The sequence below is a fragment of the Scatophagus argus genome, chromosome 23, assembly GCF_020382885.2.
Source record: "Scatophagus argus isolate fScaArg1 chromosome 23, fScaArg1.pri, whole genome shotgun sequence".
Lineage (NCBI taxonomy): Eukaryota > Metazoa > Chordata > Actinopteri > Scatophagidae > Scatophagus > Scatophagus argus.
Window position 1 is genome coordinate 9,557,235 of NC_058515.1, and position 24,554 is coordinate 9,581,788.

General features: G+C 45.5%; 1 protein-coding gene across 4 annotated transcripts; it reads left to right on the forward strand.

Annotated features, from left to right (window-relative positions):
• The first annotated feature begins 5,314 nt into the window (after window positions 1-5,314).
• On the forward strand, window positions 5,315-24,076 carry zbtb4 (zinc finger and BTB domain containing 4). Of its 4 annotated transcripts, XM_046380938.1 has the most exons (3): window positions 9,469-9,596; window positions 11,537-12,080; window positions 15,410-24,076. In XM_046380938.1, the coding sequence occupies exon 3, from the start codon at window positions 15,426-15,428 to the stop codon at window positions 20,967-20,969; it is 5,544 nt and encodes a 1,847-aa protein (XP_046236894.1). In that variant the 5' UTR covers window positions 9,469-9,596; window positions 11,537-12,080; window positions 15,410-15,425; the 3' UTR covers window positions 20,970-24,076. The 4 variants fall into 4 exon arrangements, with proteins under 4 accessions (XP_046236895.1, XP_046236891.1, XP_046236894.1 ...); XM_046380939.1 differs by lacking the exons at window positions 9,469-9,596; window positions 11,537-12,080 and adding an exon at window positions 5,315-5,338; XM_046380935.1 differs by lacking the exon at window positions 11,537-12,080 and having other exon boundaries at window positions 9,457-9,596.
• The last annotated feature ends 478 nt before the right edge of the window (window positions 24,077-24,554 follow it).

Below are 24,554 nucleotides of genomic sequence, written 5' to 3' on the forward strand. Positions count from 1 at the left end.
CACCATGTTTCATATGGGGGGTATTTTCAGCTTTTAATAACTTGAATATCACTATCATATCGATAACTTGAAATCACTTATTTCTTTGCATATTTAGATTATACCTACAAAACACTGTCAATTTTTAAAAAATATAAGACACAATATAAAATTGCTAAAATCTGTTCATCCTTGACCAACTGTAAAATTATGCTTTTACTTTTGCATTTTTGCATCAGTAACTAGATGTCTGCAAAAGCTGGAAAAGCCTTAAAATGTAAATTTCACGTGTCTGAAATTCACATTGAGGAGTTTTAAGAATACTGCAGGACTTATGAGAAATCCACTGCTGACTTACCTTCTGATGTTAAAATGTGCTGCTTCAGGGTTTTTTCAGTGGTTGGATTTTGCCCTAGTTTTGACTAACTGGTATTTAAAAGTGTTGGAAAGTCTCAAATCCAAGCTGATGAAGCTTGCAGGGAATCTGATAACATTAGGTCTTTCTGAAAAACAGCTGATGGCAAGTGGACATTTTCTGCATGTTCTGTATGGGTGGGTGGCTGTTAGTTGTTCTCAGTGATTGTTCTTTTAGAGCAGACATCAAAATTATGTGCTTCTTAAAAAAAAAGAAAAAATTAGTTAAGACTATACGTATTATTTGTTCTAACCTTTTGCGCCTACCTCAGAAGTTCATGTAGCGGCCTTTCAGAGGCATTAGTTCCTGGAAGGGGTGAGGATTCATGTTTCTAGGGGGAGCTCTTGTCTGCCAGAGACTGACAGTGTATTTTCAAGGGCTTGGTTAGGAGTTAGGGAAGGGGGGGGTTGTAGCACAATTAAATAGGCGAACGAGGAGGGGGAGTGGGACAAACCAGCAGATGCAAAGCATGGTGGAAGGAGGAGACTTTTTTTTTTTTTACATCTGATTTGCAAACAAAAAACAAAAAGTGTAACTGCCCCCTAGTTATTCAAGAAAAACACCAACCTCACTAACTGCATTCAGCTAGTAAGCCATTGCATGTGAAGCTCAGTTCACCAAAAGCAGAATGCACCCGCTTTTTCTCAAACAACACACTGTCACTGTCTGTAAACACGGATAACACTCCAAAACTAAAACATATCTGCGGATCATACAATGGAGATATTGTGGGCCTTAGTAGAGTTTGTGAATCAGATTCTGGATGCTTATTGCGGTAAAAAAATGAACAGCCCTAGTCTATAATATCTGCTTAATTTTCCCTCATTGAAAAATACACAAAAAAGTGCTGAGAAGTAGATCTAGTCATGGCAGTTTTGTGTGCAGTTCTTGCATGCAAAATAACAGTGAATCACCTTATCAAGAAATAATCTGTTTTAGGCTTTATTTCGCCTTAAGTTATGCACCAGGATGTTGTTTTGTAATAAAAATGGGTGACGTAGGGTCGGAGGCATGCTCTCTCTGAGAGCCCTTTGGAACAGACCGGCCCATTTCTGTCCGCAAGAGAATGTCCTTTTCTTTGGGTGTTTGTTTTGGCTCATGTCAGACCCTGCCAAGCGTCTTCATCTTTCTTTCATCCTTCCTTTTATCATCCACACACCCTTTCAGACCTTCCAAATTCTCGTCTATTCTCTTTCACACAGGATTCTTTGTTGGCAGCTCATTTGTAGAGAACAGACAGGAGTAGGAATGTTAAGTCAGCTAGTATTTGACTCAGAGGATACACCAGAGTTTTGCAGTAGATCTGTGTTTTTGTTAAGGTTCTTTCAGGCTCTTCCTGGAACTATCTGGGTGCTAAATTAATTGCTCTTGATCCCACCTCGCGTTGCAATCGGCTTAGTACTAATCTGGGGTTCTCGCAACGTAGCCAAGTCTCACCCAGACAAGGCTGCTGCATCGAGCTGTCCACTGCTCTGCTCTCCCAAGGTTTTGACCTCTGGCACGATCTTTCAGACTCTCCTCTACCATACGCCCTATTTTAAACTTGTGGGGAGGTTATTTTTTGTTTCTCATTTTGAATCATCTTTTCCCTCACAGAACCCCTTTCTTTACAGTTCCTCTGACTCCCTGTTCTCATCTTCCCTCCCTGCTACATTTCCTTCATCGCTCACTCTTTTGCACACTAAGCCTCAGTGATGGCCTCACGCTGCCTGCAGAAACTCTCTCCTGCCTACCGCTCACTCTGCCTCTTTTCTTACTTTTTTGTGTTTAGTTCGTCTGCTGTGCTGCTGTTTTGTTTCCCCTGGCATGATGTCATTGCCCCTGACCATCTGCCTCACTTTTTTTTTTCCTCTTTTCCCTTTTTTTCTGCTCTGCTTTATGTTTTCCGCTGGTGTCAGTGCAACTGTTCGTGATTTATTGTTTAATTTTTGATCACAAGGTAGGTTTACCTCATGCTGTCATTGCTGTATTGTTCTTTTTCGTTCGTCTTCGTAAGACCTTCTTAGCCTCCAGTCTTTCCGGTAGGTTGTCATTGAAGTGTCTGTGTACTATTTAAAGAGGCGTGCAGAAAAGCAACGTTGTTTACTGTGCCCTCAAAGTACAGGCTGTCTAGAAACAGGAAGTACCATCGCCCCGAAGCACAGCGGCACACAGCGTCAGCCGACATGCAGCCACTTCCTCCTCCTCCTCATGGCTGAACAGAGGCTCCAGCAAAACAACCCTCACGCTTATCAGAGAATTATGCGCCCCTCCCCTCTGCTGCCCCTCCACCATGTCCTATCTCGCTTTCTCCCGTTCTCTTGTGCCTACAGCCCCCCTCCCTCTGACTGTCTCTCTTCGCCAGTACAGCATGCCTGAGTAGCTGCTTGGAGATGAAGGAGCTAATTAATTTGATTTAGCCGTCCTCTCGCTCTGGCAGTGGAAAAACCAGTCGTCCGTCCCCCCTCCCTCCTTCACACTGTATCAGGCACCCCTCCCAGATGATTTTCCACCTATCCTTTCCAGTCTCCTTTGGCAACGTCCACACTCCGAACCGTCTCTTCTTCTTCTCCTTTGCTTTTTTCTTTCCTGTTACACAACCATATATTGCCGGTGGTTCACTGCGTATCAAACTGTCTGTAAATTGCTTGCCAACTGTAACTCTCGTGTGGCCTACACCCATCTAATTCCTTTTTTTAGCATTTTATCCCTTGCGTGCGCCCATGGACAGTTTGTGCGACTCAGCAGTGTCTCGCTGCTCACACAAACATGCTTGTTATAGCTCAATGCGTCTGCTTCACGCATCCAAAGGCCCGTCAGACTTCGAGTGATGAAACCCCATTTCTGTCATTTGATACTCTGATGGTTCTGTCATTTGATACTCTGATGGATCCACCCATTGCGTTGTATTAAACAAGTCCAGCAACTCTGTAACTGTCCTACATCTCTTGTCAGCATAACTCTATGAATTCTTCCTGTGCTTTCATCCTGTATAGAGACGCACTCTGAACTTTGCAGCACGCAGGTTGTGGACATCTGCACAGGATGGCCTCTATGTGATGTGTGTGTGTGTGTGTGTGTCCATTGGTGTTGTCTTGCAGGCAAGGGGTGGTGCAGTGTTGAACTCACTTACCCCTCTACTGAAACTGAAGCGTATCAGGCATTCTCGACTTTTTAAGTTTCTCTTCTGCCGTAACTTCAAAGGCTGAAAATGAAATGCCTGATCTTTTGTCAGCTACAGCAGTCAGCCTTTGGAGAAATGCAGTTTATGTTAAGTACAGAAGATGACAGAGGACATGGACAAAGATTTTTCTTTTACATTTCTGTAAATACACATGATATAGCAGGAATATTCATGTTCATGATGTCACCACCCCTCAGATTTCTCTTGCAGCCCCTTGCAGGGGTTCATACCACCAGCCTGGAAACCACTGCAAAACATTAAGTTCAAATTTGCCTTTTAAAGTTAAACACATGAAATTAATATCGGATGGATAGCACAGCTGTCACACCTTAAAGTCATACCTGAAAAACATAAATATTAGCTAAAAACACAAATCATAGGAGCCTGTCAGGATATGAGAAAACATTTTGTTTAACTTTGTTGTTGATGTTGCAGTTATTTAGACAGAAAGGCATTGTTGAATTGACATTTGAATGAAAAGTTTCAACTCTGCTGCTGTTCCGACCATGTGAATTGATGCGTTCCCACATACAAAAGGATATCATGGCAGAATTCAAATATTTAAATTTTTATGGCATTTTTACTGACCTGGTTGAAATCCTGTTCATCTGAGCCAAGTTGAAGTCTGGTTACCTCAAAATCTCTCATAACATTTGATTATGGGTTTTTGACACCCCGCGATGCCTCAGGAAAAAGATTTTGACATTTTATTGGAAAAAGTAAAAGTTTGGATTTTCTTAGAAAAATATATGAAAATATATGTTTGACATAAATCTGGCGTGTAACAGTGCACACTGGGGTACAACAGCAATACACCCATCAACCCCAGAAAGGATCAGAAAGGAGAAAAACATGTCACCTGATCTTTAAAGGCTGTTTAGTTACTTAATAAATTTACTTCATGACTCATCTGGAAGAGATGAACATTGTTTCTGTTATCATATACAATTTTGATAGACACATGGTTATATAATAGGAATTTTACATTGCAGAACAAATATTAGGGTATTAGGGATATCACTTTTATTTTTACTGGTCTTGTGAAAACATGACACGTCTGCACTGAGATATGTGAAAGTGGAAGAGGCGCATTAACCCCATGTTCCAAAACGTGAACCAAAGGCCTTCATTAGAGCCTTAACATTTAACCTTTTTTTCAGTTGTCTGTGCACCAAAGTTTAATATAAATTTACACCATCTGGTTTCATGCATAGATTTATGGTTTACTGGTATTTAAGGTAGCTTTTTGCAACAGCTCCCAGGAGTCTGAAGAGGAGGAGCAATTCGTTTGAAATGTCACTTCTGTGATGGAATTCTTCATATGGCAGCCGTTTTGTGTGTTCATTTTCTGTTCCATATCGTTCAATTGCAGCCCTGACATTCGTTTTTGTAAACAAGAGAGAAGTGTTAGCGGGGCGTGCTCCAACACGCTCATCTGTCCCTGCTTCAAGGGAGGTTTCATCAAGTTACTCACTGTACCACCCTTGTGTCTGTGAGACAATGCCGAGGGCTAAAGTGCCCTTTCATGTGTATGCCTGTGTGACTACAAATGTAAACATTTGTCATGCTTATCTGTACATGTACTTTGAGGAGATTTATGTGCTGTGGTTTAATTCTGCGTCTCTGTCCTCGGATTTCTGTGTGCAGCCCACAGAAACAGGAATCGCTGTGTCGTCTTTGTAAAGCCACTGCTTCCTCTTTAAGAAACCACTGACATTTGAACTCCTTGAACGTCGTTCGACTTCCCACTTTGATCTCAGGCCAAGTCAGCTGGAGCGCAGGTTAGTCATCCCTTCTCTGAGATCACTGAGGATGTTTACTAACCCTTGAGCATATATGCTTAAACATTTATGATTAGGAATTCAACCTGAATATGAGAAGAAACAAACAGTATATGTAGTTGCATGACTACTGACCATATAACTGTTGTATTACACTGTATCTTCTTCTGAGCTCATAGTCGACCAAATGCAAGCCAAACTGAATGTTTGACATATGATATGCACAGCAAACAAAGCTTGTAGTGAATTTAAAACATTCTGTGCTCAGCTGCAGTAAAACCAGAACACAGAGCATGCGTGACTCTGCATTTTGGGAACTGACAGAGACAGTGACCTCTCCCTTCCTCATCAGATATAAAATGACTGACTCACTCAGCTATTTTTTTTGCTGGAATCAAAAAGCACATTTAATAGGTCAAAGTGGGGCCAGTGGAGTAAATTTAGTTGACTTTCTGACTACAACGCATTGTATGCAGCTATATTCAATATTTTTATATATTAGAATATATATGAATGTGACATATTCACGACTTGTTTCTCCTACCCCCTGCCCCCTCCCCCCCAAAAAAATACTTATTGTGGTTTTAAGGCCTAAGAAACATGCTTATTGAATTTACTGCCTCATTGCAAAGGATTGTTTAAATGTTTTGAACTCTGCGTTGTTCACATCAGCTTGTGTCCATCTTCTCTTTTATTGCCGCTTTGCTACAGCACATTAACGCTGTCATCTGCGCTTCGCAGTTGGCAGAAATGTGTTTTACTTTAACTCCATCATGTGTGTATATGTTACCCCACACTGGCGCAATACAGGGACCCGTTTATGGAAACACTGCTCTTACAGTCCTGCCAGTGAGCAAACACTCTGTAGGGTAGCTGTAATTGCAAATACTTAACAGTGTGTGTGATTTATAGGATAACCGTGCCAGTTGTCTTTCCTTGAAAAGCTGTTGAGGATATTTTTATTTTTTCATTCTTTAAATAGTCAATTATGGTGTTGAAAAATCTATATTTATACAAAAAAAAAAACAATTGAAATCTGCTGAATTATGAAGGCCTCAATCAACAATTTAACACTGATCTTGAGACTGTTGCGAGTTTGTTTCCTCTCTTTGATAATGGGTAAATATCAGAAATCTCTGTGAGCTAATGGTTTAAATTTTCCGCCAAGATGGCTTCTTAGTTTCTCCATCTTTGTGTATTCAGATGTGTGTGTCGCTTGGTAGCGCAGCATGAAAAGCTATGATCACGTCTGGCCAAACATCCATGAAAAGGGGCGGCTGGACGATGGGGGTGCCTCTGAATACAGAGTTTGTGGCTGGCTGCTGCCACGGGACAATGCCAGTACACATGTGTGGACCGAGCGACCATACACACACACACAGACACACGCCATTGTCTGTGCCAATGGCCAACATGGCCTCTTTTTTTGTTTTTTTGCTCTATCGTTTTCACACAGATAATATGTTACTTCTAGTTTTACCATCCTGCTCTGAAATCACTCACAAATGCCATCGTGTGTCACATACACACACACACACACCCAGCATGCGTTGAAAACGTGCAGGAGTGCATGAGAGAGGACGCGGCGACAGAAAAAAAAAGTTCGTCCAACTCCAAGAGCCAGAGAGGTCACAGGAACAACAACCAATCCCAGAGCGGTTCCCATGGAGACAAGTGTGGCAGCGTACAATGAGGGTGAGAGAGAGTAATGAAAGAGAGGGAGAGAGGGAAAGGGCAGGGGAAGAGTAGGAGGAGGGCGGGTTGTTGGCGTCGAGGTTCGGTTGGTGGGGGGGGTAACAGCTTCACTCAAAAGGACAGTGGGAAGTATGATGGTGTTGTAGCATAACAGTCCTGGAACACTCTTTCACCCCTCATCTAATTTTTCTGCCCCTCCAGCTGATAGGATCCTGATCTAAGGCGGGCAGCCTAGTGCCTCACGGGCGATGGGGGGAGAGCAGACTGCATATGTGGAATTTCCACTGACCGTGACGCTTGTGGCCGTGAGCAACCAGAAGGAAGAGAGTTGTTGTTGTGAGGCATTTTGCATGGATACAGATGAGTCAGAAGCGATATCCAGCTGCAGGGCCTTGATGGTGGCACCGTTGTTGGTGATAGCAGTGAAAGTGGAGGTTTTAGTCGAGAGCCTGTAGTTTGAGTTCAGCCACATGTTTCGGATGCAAATACGCACGCCGACCTAATGAAGTGACCATATTCGTCGCTGATAGCACTTGAACCCTTTTAGCTGAGGGCATGGACAATCGAAGAGTATCCCTGCCCCAGTTTCTGTCCTTGTCTGTCCAGCTTTACCTTCCGTTCTCTTTTAGAGAGGCACTCCACTGGTATTTCACATGAAGATCAGTTTACTGGTTTCATGATGAGTACTACTATGTCTGAAGGGAGCTTTCAAAAGTCAGCGGAAATGAGATTATGTCCTGGTCTCCATTTTGAGACCAAGGTTTTGCCACAGTGGTGATAGGCTCAGGCAGAAAAGTAGATCCTTGGGCAAAAGTTATGCCAAATTTGCAATATGAAATCTGTGATTTGCAGCATTAAATAATTTGCTCCCCTGTTCATTTTAACACACTACAAGTGCTGTACACTACGTACATGCAACAGAAAGCAAGAGCCCTGCAGGACTGAATTTGCAAGCACTCATGTGTGTAATGTGGTGCCACCAGCCTTTACGACATGTGCGTAAGGAGTGTTCTCAGATCGCTTTAGGGAAATGGGCCCCTGGCTTAACTTTTCCTACAGCCAAAGGCATCATCATCCAGCAACATACTGTGCTGGTCAGTCAAATATGTACAAATACGGTGGGATAGCTGTTTACTTTGCAATTGTCAAGATGACAAGTTGTAAAATCCTTTTTTATAGTACTATAAACCACTCTGTATTGTTTCATCCTTCAAACCCATGGATTCATCATTCAGACCAGCCGTCCTGTGTCGGATTTAATTGTTTCAGTGGTACTTGAAGGAACACGCCCCCAGCAACTGTGCCTGTTGCGTTGTTTGCTATTTTGGTTCTGAATGCCCTAAAACTGAGGAAGTGGAGTTTGAAAGACGTCGGCATTTGGCAGGCAGGGAGAGGCAAATGAAAGATGCTATGCAGCTGCATCATGGGTAATGTGGCATCTAGTGTTTTTTTTGGCACTTGACCCATACTATGGACTTTAAGTCAGGATATCTTGGCCTCTGCTGCATCGATTTTCTTTTTTTTTTAAATTTGTCACTCACGAGTCCCTAAACTTTGTTGGAGTGCAGTGTTAAATCGCAGGAGTACCCCTTTAATGCCTCCATTTTTCTCTCAACTTCACTTGTTTCACAGAGTGCTCCCATCCGCCATTTGACTACCGCCAGTTTGTCCTCCCTCTGTCTCACTTTCTCACTGTCCCCCTCGCTCGCCCTCCTCTGACTCCATGTCTGTGTGTCCGTCCGTCCGTCCTTGTGCCCAGGTTTTTTGAGTTGGCGTGGTTCCTGTTTGTTTTCAGCCATTTTGGGGACTTGCAGTGCTCGTAACAAACTGCTTAAATGGCGTCCTCTTGCTTGCTTGCTCTCCCACTCTGTCTCCCTCTGCCTCTGCTTCTCCCTCCCTCTCCCTATCGCGGGGCTTTGTGTATATAAAGTAGTGTGTGTGCGTGTGTGTGTGTGTGTGTGTGTGTGTGTGTGTGAAGAGAGGGAGAGAGGGAACAACACTTCCAAATAAAAAGAAGATTGGATTCAGTGGGGTGTGGGGGGGTGGGGGTGTTTGGGGTGTGTGTGTGTGTGTGTGTGTGTGTGTGTGTGTGTGTGTGTGTGTGTGTTGGGGGGGCTGTGTGCATGCAGAGGGGGGGGATTCACTTGCTGGAAAAAAAGAGCAAAAACACTAAGAATCGTGTGTCAGAAAACTGGAGTGAGAGGGTCTGAGTGTGTGTGTGCGAGAGAGAGAGAGAGAGAAAGACAGAAAGGGGGAGTGAGTGAGTGAGAGCAAGCAAGTTCGAGTGTGAGAATCGCTCCTGCCCTCTGTCTTCACACACTGCTGCCTGTATATGTGTGTGTGTGTGTGTGTGTGTGTGTGTGCGCACCGCCTCTCCCTGCACTCTCTCTCTCTCTCTCTCTCTCTCTCTCCCTCTCCCTCCCTCCCTCCCGCTCTCTCGCACACACACACACTCAGACGTGCGCATACACAGACCAAGGGGGAGAGAGAGAGAGAGAGGGAGAGAGGGAGTGTGAGGGGAGAGAACACATCGCAGCAGAGATGCAGCAGGAGGTTTTCCGAGGTACGTTCTCTTGTATGCTTGCCTTCCTGAGAGACAGCCAGAGAGAATTAGAGGAAGAGAGGCTGAATTCTGTTGTTTTCCTGCTTGTTTTTCTGCTTCACTCTGCTGCAGTGTGGCGGTTGCTCCGCGCGTGAAGAGGAGGAAAAGGTTTTTATTTTACTGTGCGTGTCTTGGGGCGTGAATGTTGGTGGGTGTGCGCATTTATGCAGTGTGTGTGTGTGTGTGTGTGTGTTCGTGGAAGCGTATTTATGAGTGCGTGTGTCTGAGCTGGATCTGTGTGTGTGTGTGTGTGTGTGTGTGTGTGTGCCAGTAACAGGCCTTGTCTCCCTCATCCTCCCCTCTGTTGCTGGCGCACCACGCAGTTCTTTTTCAAGAGCGATGACTCGTTTTGAGATTGTGATGAAACTTTTAATTTATCGAAGCCTCTTGCGTCTCTGTGATTCACCGCTGACGGGGGACGGGGGGGCCGTCCAGCACACGTCAGAACAGATGTTAGCTTTGTTGTTGGGGTCTAAACATGGTGGGCCAGTCTGCCACCACTTGCCCGTCAACTTATAGCTAACATCAGTGTTTTGAGGGAAGCACTTATATCTAAGTGACAGTAAACACGAGTTCCAACGGCTGATTCTGGCTCTTACTTCGGTTATGGGATGCCCAGTTTGTCCTCCATTTTACCAGCCCGTTGTTGTGCCGGAGGTTGTCTGTCATAGAGCAACAAAGGGCATATTGATGTCACCAGCCCCGTTGTGGCTATCCAAAGCCTTACTTTTTTTTTCCAAAACAACAGAGCATCTGCTGCCAGCTACTCCACATTCCTGCTCTTCGTGGATGCCAAGCAAAGACCCCAAGCTCAGTGTATGGAATAAATGACCGACACTGCCCCTACCCACAGGGGCAGGGGTCATAGGTCAGGCATTAGTGTTGTTTTTTTCCTGCACTGTGGTGTTTAACTGATGATGTTGTCATAGCAGTTGGCAGACTTTTTATTTTGGTCATTTGTGTTTGGATCACGCGTGAGTTAAATTACATTTGCTGTATTTGTCTTTGGGCCTTCTTCTGCCCCGGACACAAAAGCGCTAACATGCAAGTGTGGTGGACTGCAGGATCGAGTTGGTTGGCTTTGTTTGATTATGCAATTTTTTTTTTTTACATGCCACAAACATAAAGGATGTGGACGCGTTCAGGAAGCTGGTGCAGCACTTTGTTTTCTCTAACCTGATGTATGCTTGCAGTTTATGATGACTGTTGTAACACGTCGCTCTGCTTCAGCCTAACTCAAATATTTCTTGGTTGTTTGAGACGGAGAACTCCAGTGGGGCTTTCGTACCCCCTTCAACAGGGACTGCGTGTAAAATTGAAAATGAATTTGGGGAAATTACCTCAAAAAGGTCACCGGTGTAGTGTTACTGTTCTCCAGGGTTTCTTTTTTGGCCTTACTGTTTCCTAATGGCTCCCACGATTCTGTTGCAACTAGCAGAATTATGGGAATTACGTGCTGAGCTGAGAGCTAACAGAGTGTGGAGAGTATGGCGTTTTAGACACGGGCAGGTTCACTGGTGTGTGGAGCGGCATGTGAAAACACCAAGACACGACAGTTTACATGTAGGGAGGGAGAGATGAGGGGGCATGCAGTCAGTCATGCTGAGGGGGATCTGAAAGACAAGGAAACCATGAAATGTGAACATAGGACGGATATGTTTGAAGTTACCCCTAGCTCCCCCTCTCACACCACCACAACCACCTCCACTGAACCACTCCCCGGCCCATACCGACTTCCCTTACCTCCTCCCTCCTTCCCTCTATCCCATCTGGCTGGCTCCACCACGCTCTCTTGGCCAGGGGGTTGTAGAGAGTTCAGTAGTTCTTGCTAACGATGCCCCCCTCTTGGAACCACCCACACACACCCACATATTCACACACGTACACCCTTCTCTTCACAGACCAACTGCTGCTCCGATAGTTGTGCCCCTCTGGCTGCCCCTCACTGGGGAGAAAGCCCAACCGACACCTTCCTGTTCCCAGATTCTCCTCGCCGCTGGCTCACCGGCTGGAACACCGAGGCCCCCCACATTTTGCCTTGCAGGCGCTCCCCTTCAAACCCCACATCCACACAAACAAAAACACGCATACAATGACACCACATCACTACTTAAGTTTTATTCTTTTTTCTTTTAGTTTTGACTGCCATTTCTATCAGCACTAATAACATTGCACTCAGCAGCCTAATTGCTGAGATCTGTGAATCCAGCGAAACTGCTTAAATAGAAGAAATTCACAAAATGCAGATCAACTTCCGGGTTCAGCTTTGATCTGCAGTACTTAAGGCTCCAGTATACTCTGGCAGTAGCTTTGTGCAGACACAGGTTTCCTGTTCTATTAGGAATTACTGACATTAACATTTCAGGCTGTCAGTTTAATCTCAAAATGAAATGATTTAGATCACCTACACTCTTCTGCTGTTCCTAGACCCCAGCAACTGCTTTGGTGAGTACAGTGATGGTGAAAATCTGAAATTAAGAGCCAAGTTGTAATCATCCAGAATTGCTGTTTCATGGTAAGAGTACTGTGAAAGCAGAAATTGCTTGATTTTAGCTGTACACTGTTAAATAAATTTTAATGAGGCTTTAGCACAAATGTTAGCTGTTTAGAGTCACATTAAAAATGTGAGAGTTAATTATCTGGGGCTAAAACAGCATTAAATATGTAACTTGCTATGGTCAGATTTTTAATCCTTAACTTTAAGTTGTGTTGGAACAATGGATTAAATTTTTTTTATTTTAGAGCCAGATTAAGTTTCAGTTTGCATGCACGTTCTCTCTGAAGTGCATAAGATTCTGTAGGAAATTCCTTTGAGATGGAAGATGGCAAAAAGAAAACAAAAAACCAACAAGCACCGACTCCTAACGGTTATTTTTCTGTCGGCACAAGTACCAGTTTCAGTGTGGAGTAAACAGATTGCTCAACGGCTGGTTCAAGGCCTTGAGCTGGCGTACCAGCCAAACTCCTCTGCCGTCCTGCCTTATGTTATGCAAGGCCACTTTAGCCGTGATGTTCAGACTCTTTAAATTCAGTCAATTGCTAACCAGTGGTTTCCAAGGTCATAAAGTCATCCATGTTTTTCAGATGCTCACGGCAAAGCATCACAGAATCAAATAGTAAAACATGCTGTTTTGATTTAGGCCCAAAATTGAAGCTGATATTACATTAGGATGATTAAGCCAAACTGCTCTTTTAAACTATTAATTATAACTTCATTGTTTTTAAAAGAGGGAAACTAATCTGCAACTTCATGTTATTTTTAGTGATTTAACATTAAAGAAATTCCCAGAATCAAAAGCCAACAGTGTTTACTTGTGGCTCACATTTGTCATTTGATACAGAATAAAAATTAAATCAGTGTGTGGCAAGACAAAAAGTAACCTTTGTTCCTTCTGCCTTTCAGCTTCAGTCACAATATAAAAACCAATTGCATTTGGTATCATGTTATGTTACGCATATGTGAGTCTAGTTTTTTTGTCCTGCATCATCTGAGAACCTGTTCGAGCTCTGTGGTATTGTAGTGCCACAAGCGTAAATAGATGAACACTTCATAGACTGACCAACATGTTTGTTTTGTGCAGAACATCTTTTTTTGCAGAGAGGTGTGGGAACGGGGTTGCTGTGTTTTTTTACATTTCGCTTTAGGCTCCTTTTCACATCCATGGTCCCATTTGTTTGTGTGCCTGTAAGTTGAACAGAGGGATACCTGTGTGCGTCTATCCGCTCAGCTGCACAGATAATGAAAGAGTAAAAGTGTTTTTCCGCGTGCCATGTCCATTTGTGCACACATTTCTATGTGTATGAGTAAATCTCCTACATTTAAAGCATGTTAAAAGCTGCCTGTCACAGTCAGACAGCGTGTCGTGCAGGCACTGCTTGTGCATCGGCTGTGTGCGTCACAGGGAGATAAAGAAAAAGAACGAGGGGGCGTCATACGCATTTTCCTGTCCGCGTCGCAAGCATTAGACGAGATGGTGAAATTTTTAGCCTTAGCACTGTCTCTCAGTGCATCCGCCCACTTGTAGCAGGCTGACACTTGCCATAAGGGATTTCCTGCACGACATCTATCACTCAGCAAATGTGAGTGACAGTGACGGCCTGCTTCAATACAGAGAAGCAAAAATATGGCAAGCCTAGAGAGGCAGTACTGTGAATCCTTGTTTCAGAGCATTTTGAATAGGCATGAACTAATCAGTTGTCCCCGTATGACAAAAAAAGCATGTGCCATTGCTTGCATTAAGTTTGTTATCATTAGACACTTCTGTTCTCCTTTTGTTGCCAGTACTTCATTCCACCTGTGTTCTCAGTTTAAGTGCAGTGTTGCACTCAGATTCACCTTTTGGTTTTGAATGTCATTTACAAGTGGACCCATCTTTGTTGAACTACTTTGTTTATCCCTGTCTATCTTGCCTGTGGGCATGTATGAGTGTATGTACAGTGCTGTGTACACATGCATGTTTGTTTGTGTGAGTGCATGTGCATGATTATATGTCTGTCTATGCTGGTTGTTTTTGCGTGTGTTAGTGTTTGCCTGGGCTCCTGTCTGTCTGACAGCGCAGTGTGTCTGACTGTTTCTGTTTTACACCCAACACCCCCCCCCCCCCCCCCCCCCCCCCCCCCACGTCTCTTTCTTACTCACTAACCCTCTCTCTCTTTCTCACTCCCTTTTTCTATCACCCTTTCACTCTCCCTCATCCTCACCCTCTCTCTCTCACCTCCCCCCTCTCTCTCTTTCTCTCTCTCTCTCTCTCTCTCTCTCTCCCTCCTCTTCCCTCTGCAATAACAGTGCTGACCTAGTTTCTGCCTGTTCAGGGCTGCCTGTGGAATTTTACAGCGGCCTGCCTTCCTGGCTGCTTTGCTGCTTGAAAACGCAGGCAGAAAAGCATGACTGAGGATTTTTCTTCTCGTCGCATCATTATGGCCTGATACTGTCTCTGTTCTTTTCCCCCCTTCTGTAGACCTAAACAAATGGACCCATTTTAAATAAGTAATAACAGCAAATTGCCTCTCACATGTGAATCTGGAGCTATCTTATGTCTGGAGAAATTGCAGGAGGAACAACATCCGCCACCATGGCAGTCCAATTAGAATGGAAATGAGAATAGCCTGTCGCTCATCTCCTACAGCTTAGCTGAGATTGTACCGGATGCAAAGGGCAGAAAAACACCCCTTCTCTGAGCACATACATAAAATCTCCCTCCCTTCTCCTCTTCCCCTTTTTCCTTCCCTCCCGCCTTTGCCTTCACAAATAAATGGTTAGAGTCATGCCCGGCAAATACTAGCACTGCCAGGAATGGCTAACAAGGCCTATGCTCAAATAGCAAGTGAGCAGGACTATTTTTACCTGTGTTCGGACCATGCATCTACATGGACCAACACTATTCTGAATCTTGATTATATGTGAATGCTGTCCAATTAGGCATAGAGAATGTTGTGTCACAGCTGAGAGAGATGGATCTCTGGAATGCCTTTTTGAAGGCTTGGTTGTGGCACGCTGAAATCTAAACCAGCACTGCTGCAGATTCATTCCTTCCCCCTACCCTCTCCCTCCTTTCACTCACCATTCCTGGCTGAGCCGTTTGAGTTCAGCATTGCTGGGGCATTTAGTTTTCTTTTCCATTTTATGCTCCACAAGCGTCCTGACTCCCTCTGCAGCTCTCAGCTTTGGGTGTAATGTTAATTCTTAGCTTTATGTTAGTGTAAATAAATACATGTTGTACATTTATCTTAGAATGTTTGTATTCCTAATACATTCCTTCTGATGTCTCTTTAAGATTTCGGGGGCTGGTCATGGTGTCCGGTGAGAAGGTGTGGGACCCCCTCCATGCGGGCCTTATTCAGTCTCGTCTGAGTGAGCAACACCTGGCTGCTGGGCTAACTCCCCTCTGCAACCTCACAAATAGTGCAAGTAAAGATTCCACCTGCCACCAGAGTCAGCGGTCTTCACGTTTGTCTTCCCCGCAACTTTCATCAGTGGCTGAAGACAACCTTCATCCAGTTTGGGCCTCTTCACAATCACACCTTCCTGTCAATTTCTGCAGCTCAAGCAAGATCAAAGGGCTACACAAACCTGTCCACTGCCTTCAATTGTCCTCACAGCCTGAAGAAGAGGACAAGGAAGGGGAATTTGAGCAGTTGGAGATGAAGGGTAAAAGGCATGGAGGCCGTGCAGAGGCCATGATGGAAGACAGGCTGGAGGACATGGCTGATGGACCTAAAAATGCAAAAATTACGTTAAGCTTCCCTCTTAGCGCCGCCCCCCTTCCAGCCTCTCTGACATCTCCAAACCATTGTCGTAGCTCCTCCTCATCTTCCCCCTCGCCTCATCGACGGCGGCCATCCTCCAAGAGCTCAGATGAGGGGTCGCTGTGGAAACTGGATGCTACCACGGATGTAAAGCACAGACCTTTTAAGCCCCCAAGGCACGACAGTTCTCCGTCCTCTTCACCGTCCTCCTCTTCATCTCCCATGACTGTTCATGCACTTATCAGGAAGGATATAAAATCCCCGCCTCCTCTGAAGTGCTCCAAACTCAATCCAGAGACTCAGTTCCCCAGGTCACCCCCAAGGTCCTCCAGCGGGTCGTTAGGGGGTGGTTATGGTGGTGATGGATGGAGTGAGAGGCACAGGCTGGCCAATGGGACAGCGTCACCCTCTCAAACTGCCCAAATCCTCTTCAGCCTGGGTACGTCAGCCTATCAGAGAGGTGGGGAGACAGAGAGGAGAGAGAAAATACCAGGAAGACCAGCTGGGAAAGTGGGAAGCCCTCATGGACCAAGTCTTCACCCACCCACCCTCCACCTTCCTCCTCCCTTACCACCACCACCCCCTCCCCCATCTGAGGGTCTTACCGCACCCCCCCACTCGTCCTCCTATTCCCCGACTGACAGCCTGAAGCCAGAGTTGATTTGTGGGGTCTGCCATCGGCTTTTCAGCTCGGCCTCCTCCCTAACAGTCCACATGCGGCTGCATCGTGGCAGCCGCGCCCTCAGCTGCCGTTATTGTGGCAAAGTCTTCATCCACAGCAAAAGACTGCAATCCCATGAGGCCTCCTGCAGGGTGCCAAGCCTACCTTCCAACAGCCTGGGCCCTCCTTCTCTTACTGTTCAGCCAAAGGAGGAGCCACTGGAGGAGGGTGAGGTGAGAGTGGAGGGGGGAGTGATTGTGGGAGAAACAGACATCAGTAAGGCGCGGCCAGGGAAGAAAGCGCGGAGCCTCCTGGCACGTATCCAAGGTGGTGATGCAGCAGCCACAGAGATACTAGAGGGTGATGAGAACCATTTTGTGAAGGTGGTAGACGGCAATGTCATTTACTTCTGCTCTGTTTGTGAGCGTTCCTACATGACTTTATCCAGCCTGAAGCGTCACTCTAATGTGCACTCCTGGCGGCGCAGATATCCATGCCATTACTGCGACAAGGTCTTTGCTCTGGCTGAGTACCGCACAAAGCATGAGGTGTGGCACACGGGAGAGCGGCGCTACCAGTGTATTTTCTGTTGGGATGCCTTTGCCACCTACTACAATCTCAAAACACACCAGAAGGCTATTCATGGGATAAATCCCAGTCTCATCTCCAGTGAAAAGACAGCTAATGGGGGTTATAAGCAGAAAGCTAATGCTCTCAAGCTCTATCGCCTTCTCCCCATGCGCTCCCAGAAGAGACCCTACAAGACCTACAGTGACAGTTTGCATAATGGCCTGTTACTGTCACAGACTGAAACACCTTCTCTCTCCCTGCCTGGCCTGGGCTGCACTCTGGGCCCTGGGGACCTACAAAGCCTCATCAGTGGGGCCCACCCTCAGAGTGTAAAGCCTGACCCAGATGCCTTCCCCAGTGGCTTTCCTGTTTCTGTGGCTGCTGAGCACAGGGACCTCTCCACACTAACTCCCCACCCTGAAACGGACATGCCCCAAGTTAGAAAACATGACAATGAGGCCCTAGAGTTTGAGCAGGGAAGAGGCAGCGGCAGCTTCAAAATGTCTAGTAGCAGCAAAACCAAAACTCCCAAAAGTGGTAGAGGCACAGAAACAAGTATGCCTTCTGTGATAACATATGGCCATGCAAAACCCTCTGTCATAGTTCATGGAACGGCAGTGTCATCCTCTGTCATTGTGCACAGCAACCAGGTTATCTCTGGAAGTGAAAAAAGTGCAATGAACAGCCCATCCCCTGAAACCAGCAGCAGTCAGACTTCACACAAAGGCAGTCCGAGGCCAATCAAACCACAAAGAGATAGTGCAGATAGCCATAGAAAGAGGTCAAGAGACAGTTCAGATACAGCAGAGGAGCACTCAGGAGGTAGACAGGATGCAGAAACAGGCAAATTATTTCACAAATCACGCAAGTCCCACAGCAAAAGTGACATCTCCAACTCAAAGCAGTTGTCAGCATCTGTAGGTTCACAGGTCAAAGAGGCAGGGCCGCTGTGCCAGATTACTGTACGTATTGGCGAGGAAGCAATAGTAAAGCGCAGCATCTCTGAAACAGACCTTAGGAGAGACAAGAGCCTTTCTCCCCCAAAAACCAAACGAAGTGAAACATCATCTGTTCGGGAAGCCAAGGAACCACGACATTCTCACTCCCACCACCATCATCATAAACACCGCCTCCACCGCAGAGCCAGCCTGGAAGCAGGGGGTGATAAGAAAGGAGGAGAATGTGAAGAGGATGAGGAGGAGGAGGAGGAGGAGGAGGAGAAGGAGATCAGGAAAAAGAGTTCCAAATCCCCTGATGAAGTTAGGGAGTACTATTTCCGTCAGGAGGTGCGTGAGCAGGAGAGTGACCACGACACACAGGATAATTTATGGCGGCCTTACTACTCCTACAAGCCTAAGAGAAAGGCCCAGGCACACCTACAGAGGGTAAAGAGCTGGCAGCGAAAGCTGAAGTTCAAGCGCTCCATCCGACTGAAGAGGAGGGCAGAAAGGCTCAAAAACCATGTGAATAAAGAAACAGATAAATCACAAGATGAGGAAGAGGATGAGAAGATTGAGGGAGATGAAAAAACATCAAAAGCTGACAGACACAAGGGAGAGAGAAAAAAGAAAGATTGTTTCTCTGCCCCTTTAAAGGAGAAAAACAAAGACGCAGAAGAACATGTAAAGGAAGCCCGTCATGAGGTTTCCACTCCTCCTCTGCACACTCCAAAGCCTCCTGTGTCTACCTCAGTGGCTCCTATGGGAATAAAGAGGCGGCCTTGGACTAATGGGAATGCAGCAGAGTGTGGTACATGTGGCCGCTGGTTCTCAAGCCCCAGGAAGAGAGACAAACACGAGCTGAGCCATCTGCTTGAGTTTGTATGCCTCTTTTGCCGAGCCACTTTCCCCTCAAGGGATAAGTTGGAAGACCACCAGAGAGCCCAACATCCCAAGCCTACTGAGGCACCCTCTGCACCCTCTAAAGTGGCACTTGGCGAGCACGTTGAAGGGACTGGGGTTAAATCTGCACCAGAGATTGCAAAGCAAGATGAAGAAAAAGGGGGGCAAGTAGGCTTGGCGAGGAATAATTCTAGTCCAAGTCGCCTCAGCAGAAGAGCATTGTCACGGCACACCTGTCCACAGTGTCATAAGGTGTGCAAGACCTCTTCAGCGCTAACTCGCCATATCCGGCGTCATGAGTTAAGCAGCTCCCCGGAGAGAGAAAAGGAAGATAAAGACTCAGAGCCAAAAACAACAGAAACAGTTCTTAACACTGTTAGCAGAGATCCAGAGACTGAAAAGGGACAGGTTCCCAGTGCTCTCTCTGTTTCAGTTATCAGCTATTCAGCCCCAGACCTGCCCAGCAGTGGAGACTGTTTGGCATCACGGCAGCATAAAGACCATCTCAGTGAACTGACAAATGAACATCAGATGTCAGAATCCAATGACAAACCTGAACTGACAGAGCTCACACATCCAGCTCTAGAGAGAGAGCCCTGCCCACAAAATGCAGATCCTCCATTAGAAAGCCCAGTTAACCTTACACCAACTAAACATGAATTCATGCCTGCCACATCCTCTTCTCACCAGAGTGTGCTAGTCATGAATGGACCTGAATGTCTGGACTACCGCACCCCCAGCAAAAAGAACCTAGACAGCCAGATCCACAGAATACCGAGCCCTGTGCACATTGTGGCATCCACCAACACCTCTCCAAATGTGCCCATGACGTCACAGACCAGAATAGCCACTGCTGCTCCTCCTGTTTCCATGACAACAGCTCTCATCTCTGAGGGAGGATTTATGAAAAGGGATGGGGTCATTATGGACAGAGAGAGACAGGGTGGGAGTGGTGTTTTTGTACATGCAGGTTATGAGGAACCACCTCTGGTCCAAGATCTCAGAGTTCAATCACTGTCCAGGAGTCCCTCTCCCAATGAAGCACAAGACCTGACCATGTCCTCTATTCTAGCAAGAGAGAGGGAGATAGAGAGGCAAAGAGAGAAAGAGAGGGAGCTTGAGAGACAGAGGGAAAGGGAGCGGGACAAAGAAATGCTAAAAGAGAAAGAAAAAGAGTTAGAGAGAGTCCAGCAAATGAGTAGAGTTGCACACGCCCCAGAGGACCAGATTTCTCTTTTGGTCCCTAAAGAGGAGCCCTTGAGCCCCGTGCCGTCCCCCCCCCAGCATATTCCCACTCAAACCACTATGAATGGATCCTCCTCACACAGGCACACTCCCAAGTCCCCCTGCCGGTCCCCCTCAGCCATTGGATTGTTAGCTCAAGCCAACCGTCAGGTTCACTCCAGTTCACAAGGACTTGACAGACTGACACTGCCCACTGGCGCAGCTGGTGCCGGTGACCGCCCCTCTGCCCACGCACTGCTTCTCCCCCGAGCCCCCCAACCACCTGAGCCGGAGCACCAGGACACTGTTTCTTCCAGAGATTCCCAGCAGAGTGACCCCACACCAGTGGGCTACCCTGCCCAGAATTATCCCCTACCCCTTATTGTGCCGGACAGCTACCGCTCTGGTAAGAAGCAGGAGGAAAGCCTGCTCATGTCCTCCTATCCTGCTGGAGCACTTCCCTTTGGCCCACTGGGAAAAATGATGGTTCCTAATGGCGGGGACCTGACTAAGCTGCCATTTTATCCGGACCCTTACCAGCTGCTTTATGGGCCCCAGCTGCTGGCCTACCCTTACAACCTGGCGGCTCTTCCTGTGGCTCTGAATATGATGGGACCTGGAGGGGACAAGGTAGAGCCTCTGCCTTTCCTCCCTGCCATCTTCAACTACGCCGCCACTGCTGGACCCTACATGGGCGCAGCCCCTCACCCTCTTGTGGCAAATCCCAGCCTCTACAGCAGCAGCACTGGCAGCAGCAAGAAGCAACGAGACAGCAGTGGCAGCAAACCGTAGGACACAGACGCACGATAAGGAATATATTTCAGTGGGGATGGCCTGGCCTTTTTAGGATGGGAGCGGGAGGGGTGCGTGCTCACTGGGTCGCTGAGTACACTTGCACAGTACCCCTGCCTGTCTTTTATTCAGTAGAAATCAGAGCTAGGCATTAAATCAGGAGTAGGTTGAAGGGAGAAGGAGCAAAGAAAAGGGGAGAGAGGCTGATATAATAGTGACGTATCATTACTCCCCCGTCTTTACTCTTGCTCACCTTCCTCCATGTCTCTCCTGTCTTGCTGTAGTGTGTCGTAGTTCTAGAGCTTGATTAATCTTCCTCTCTGACTCATTATATTATCTATAAGAATAAGAACTGCTAACAGGGTGTGTGTTGTGTGAAAAATTAGTTCAGTCTGCTTCCCTTTATAGTCACCGCATAACAAGGATAAACGCTTTTCAGGGAAGGCTTGTGTGGGCAAGTATAAGGGACGAGACAGAAGAGTCTTTACTCAACACAGTTGGAGGAGGTGCATTAAGCAACTCTAACCTTACATTATGTTTGGATGAGCGAATTGTATTCTGTTGTTAAACTGTCCATGAAAGTTATGTTAGAGCATGGACATGCACATGTATGTAGGTATTTGTGCATGCAGAGGTGGGCATAAGCTGGTAGCATGTGTGAAAGCGTGTGTGTGTGTGTGTATGGGTGTGTGCGCGTGTGCGCATTTGTGAGTGATGAAGTATATGCATGAATGGCTAGATCATTCCGTGAGAGACGCACACAGCATTCCTACTCTTGTTGGAATAGCTACTGTAGGTCAATGTGTAGAAGTGCATTTAGAAGTGATTCCTCATATCCAAATCATTAAGAAGTCAATGCTATGGCTGGGCGCGAGTCTATGACAATGACAGATCATCTGAGCTTCTAATGTCTCAACTAACCTGGCGGCTTTGTGGCCAGATGACACTGTAGGATCTGTATAGCATTCACCATAGTTTATACCTTATGTGCACAAAATAGAAAAGTAGTGGTCACTTAAAGGGGACACTTGTAGCTGCTTTGGATATGTAGCTGGCCACTGGGTAAGAATTAAAAGCTGGTAGACCATTGCACTTCCATTTTTCATCTCATTTCCTTCACATATAAAAAGGAAAAGAATAAGAACCAGTCAGCCTTCATTTTCCGTAGCCTTTTCCTCTTTAATTGGAAGAGGAAAAGACTCCATTTCCTAAGCCAGGAATTTAAAAAAAGTGATAGCAAGGAAGGAAAAAGAAAAATGAATTCAGGGTATTGAGTTATTTCTGGATAGGAAAAGAATAACACGGGCACAAAACTGTTGGACTCTGAGTCAGAAAACCCCACAGAAGTGACTTTGGGGACAAAAAACGTTGTTGCATTGTTGTGCTCCCCAACTGAGGGGAGACTGGAAATAGCCTGAACTATTTCCCTTCCTGCCCAAATGTCATTTACTAAGAGGTAGGAAAAGGCTGAGCTTAGCAGCCAAAGTGGTGGCCGAAACTCCCCAGGTGTCCTCCTGGGGCCTTTTTGTTACGTGTAATGTTATCTCTATATGTTTGTTTTGTTAAACTATGTTGTTGTTTTTGTTGTTTAGCCCTCTTACCAGATGGAAATGGCTTCAGTGAAAAGGGGGAGTAAACTTAAAAATATGAATGTAAATTTAGTCATGAGGTTAATGAAGTACAGCTGCATTAATGGTAGAGTTGGTTTCAGTTCCTTTTTGTTTTCTGTTTTGACACAAATAACCTGTTAAAGAACCGTATAACGTCTGGTATGCATATATACAGTAGTCCTAGGAACATGTCAGTAAACTTGGGTTCTGTATCCACAAAGCATGAGCAACACTTGCTTCCTAACCGTTTATATCCTCAGCAAATCTGGCATCGTGCGCACAGCTTTTGTTTCTGTTTCCTGTTTCTGTTTTCTGGCCTCTTCATCTTCCATATCTCCATTAATATTTTTTTTTATTATTATTATTCATTATAGACCGAAGTTTGGAAATATTCCGCAGAGCTAGCTGCCACGTTTACGTCTCACAGCCACTATTTAGGAGCTCTTTAAATCTCCCCCTTCTCTCAAGCATACACTCATGCACTGCACCTCCTCTGAATGAAGTATGTATGTTCATGTGTGCAGGTCTGTGTGTGTGTGTGTGATGGTGCCGGGGCGCCTTTTGGTTCAGGCAGGAGTGTTAAAAAAACAGTGTGACCGACTGCAGGGGTGCAGAAGCATCCCCTTGGGTGTGGTTACAAGCCTTTTGCGCGTAGGCGTACGTGTTTTGTGTACGAGAAGTGAGCGACTGCGTGAATAAGAAAACCAAAATACTGTAAATCTGCCTAAGCAGCGTACCCCTTGGCAATATATGGGCCACCTGTTATTTTTGTTCTTTGACACTTTTCTGTGGGTTAGTTTCAGTGTAAAAAAAGCCTTGCTGTCTCCAATACACTATCTCAAGCCATTCCTGTAGATGGACATGTTTGTGTTTTTGGACCATTTCTTATGCCATAGTTTGCCATCACGGTTATCATACAGACCAAAAGCATGCAAATCAACATATTGTAGTGACTGGACTGGAATCTGGTGGTAATATACAACTATTTACTGTATGTTTTAGTTTAAATGAATGTGCCTCTGCTTTGATATTTAAATGATTATCTATAGTAAGATGTGGATCTGCCAGATTTCAAATGTTAAGGTGCCTTGTTATGGCATAAGAAATTTGAATAGTAAATGAACATTTTCTTGAGATATGACAGTTTAATTTGGAGATAGATTTCATGGCTTTGTTTGCTATGAAGCTGTTCATAGATGTAGGGGTGTGGCTAAACTGTTTTGGTATCGTGTACATGTCTAGGGTAATACTGTGCCATATAGAGCCCACAAAATATGTTAATGTTATTTTTAAAAGATGTTTTAATGTTGCCTGATGACTTTGTCTTTAGATTTGATACAAAGGCTTGTAGCCACAGCTCTCCCAAAGTCTGTAGTCTCCTTTTCCGACATTCTTCTTGTTCTCTCTCTCTCTCTCTCCCCCCTTGTTTCCGTCTCCCTTTCTTTCTCTTTGCTGCAATCAAACAAAATAAAGTATTAACCTGATGACCCAATGAAATCAGTTCTAGTCTGGTCTCATTTTTTAAAAAATTATGTCTCTATTTATATTTACAAGTTAATCAACAGTTTCTAATATGAACCATGTGCTCAAAGTTGGCGGACGCCTGGTGTCACATTGTTTGAGCCTCCCTGGGAATTCTGTACTGAAATGCGCTTTTAATATTTAGTGAACTGGAAAAACACAACAAATTGTGGGCATCCTTTGCAGTTCTTTTGAGCACAGTGGTCTGCTGTTATTTACTTCCCTCACTCAAAGTTGACGTAGTATCTCCTGTGTTTCCCCTGATGAATGTCGGTTTAGTGTTGTGTTTGTTTTCTCATTCCATGTTTTTTCACGCTTTTATTTGATATTAACCACAGCCACGTTCAGCTATTCTCTGTAAAAATGCAGAGAAAAGTTTGTTTCTGGCATGTAAAGCAGAGGCTGATTACAGCTTCCTCTTGGCAGCGTCAGGAGCCAATTTCTTACCATCCTT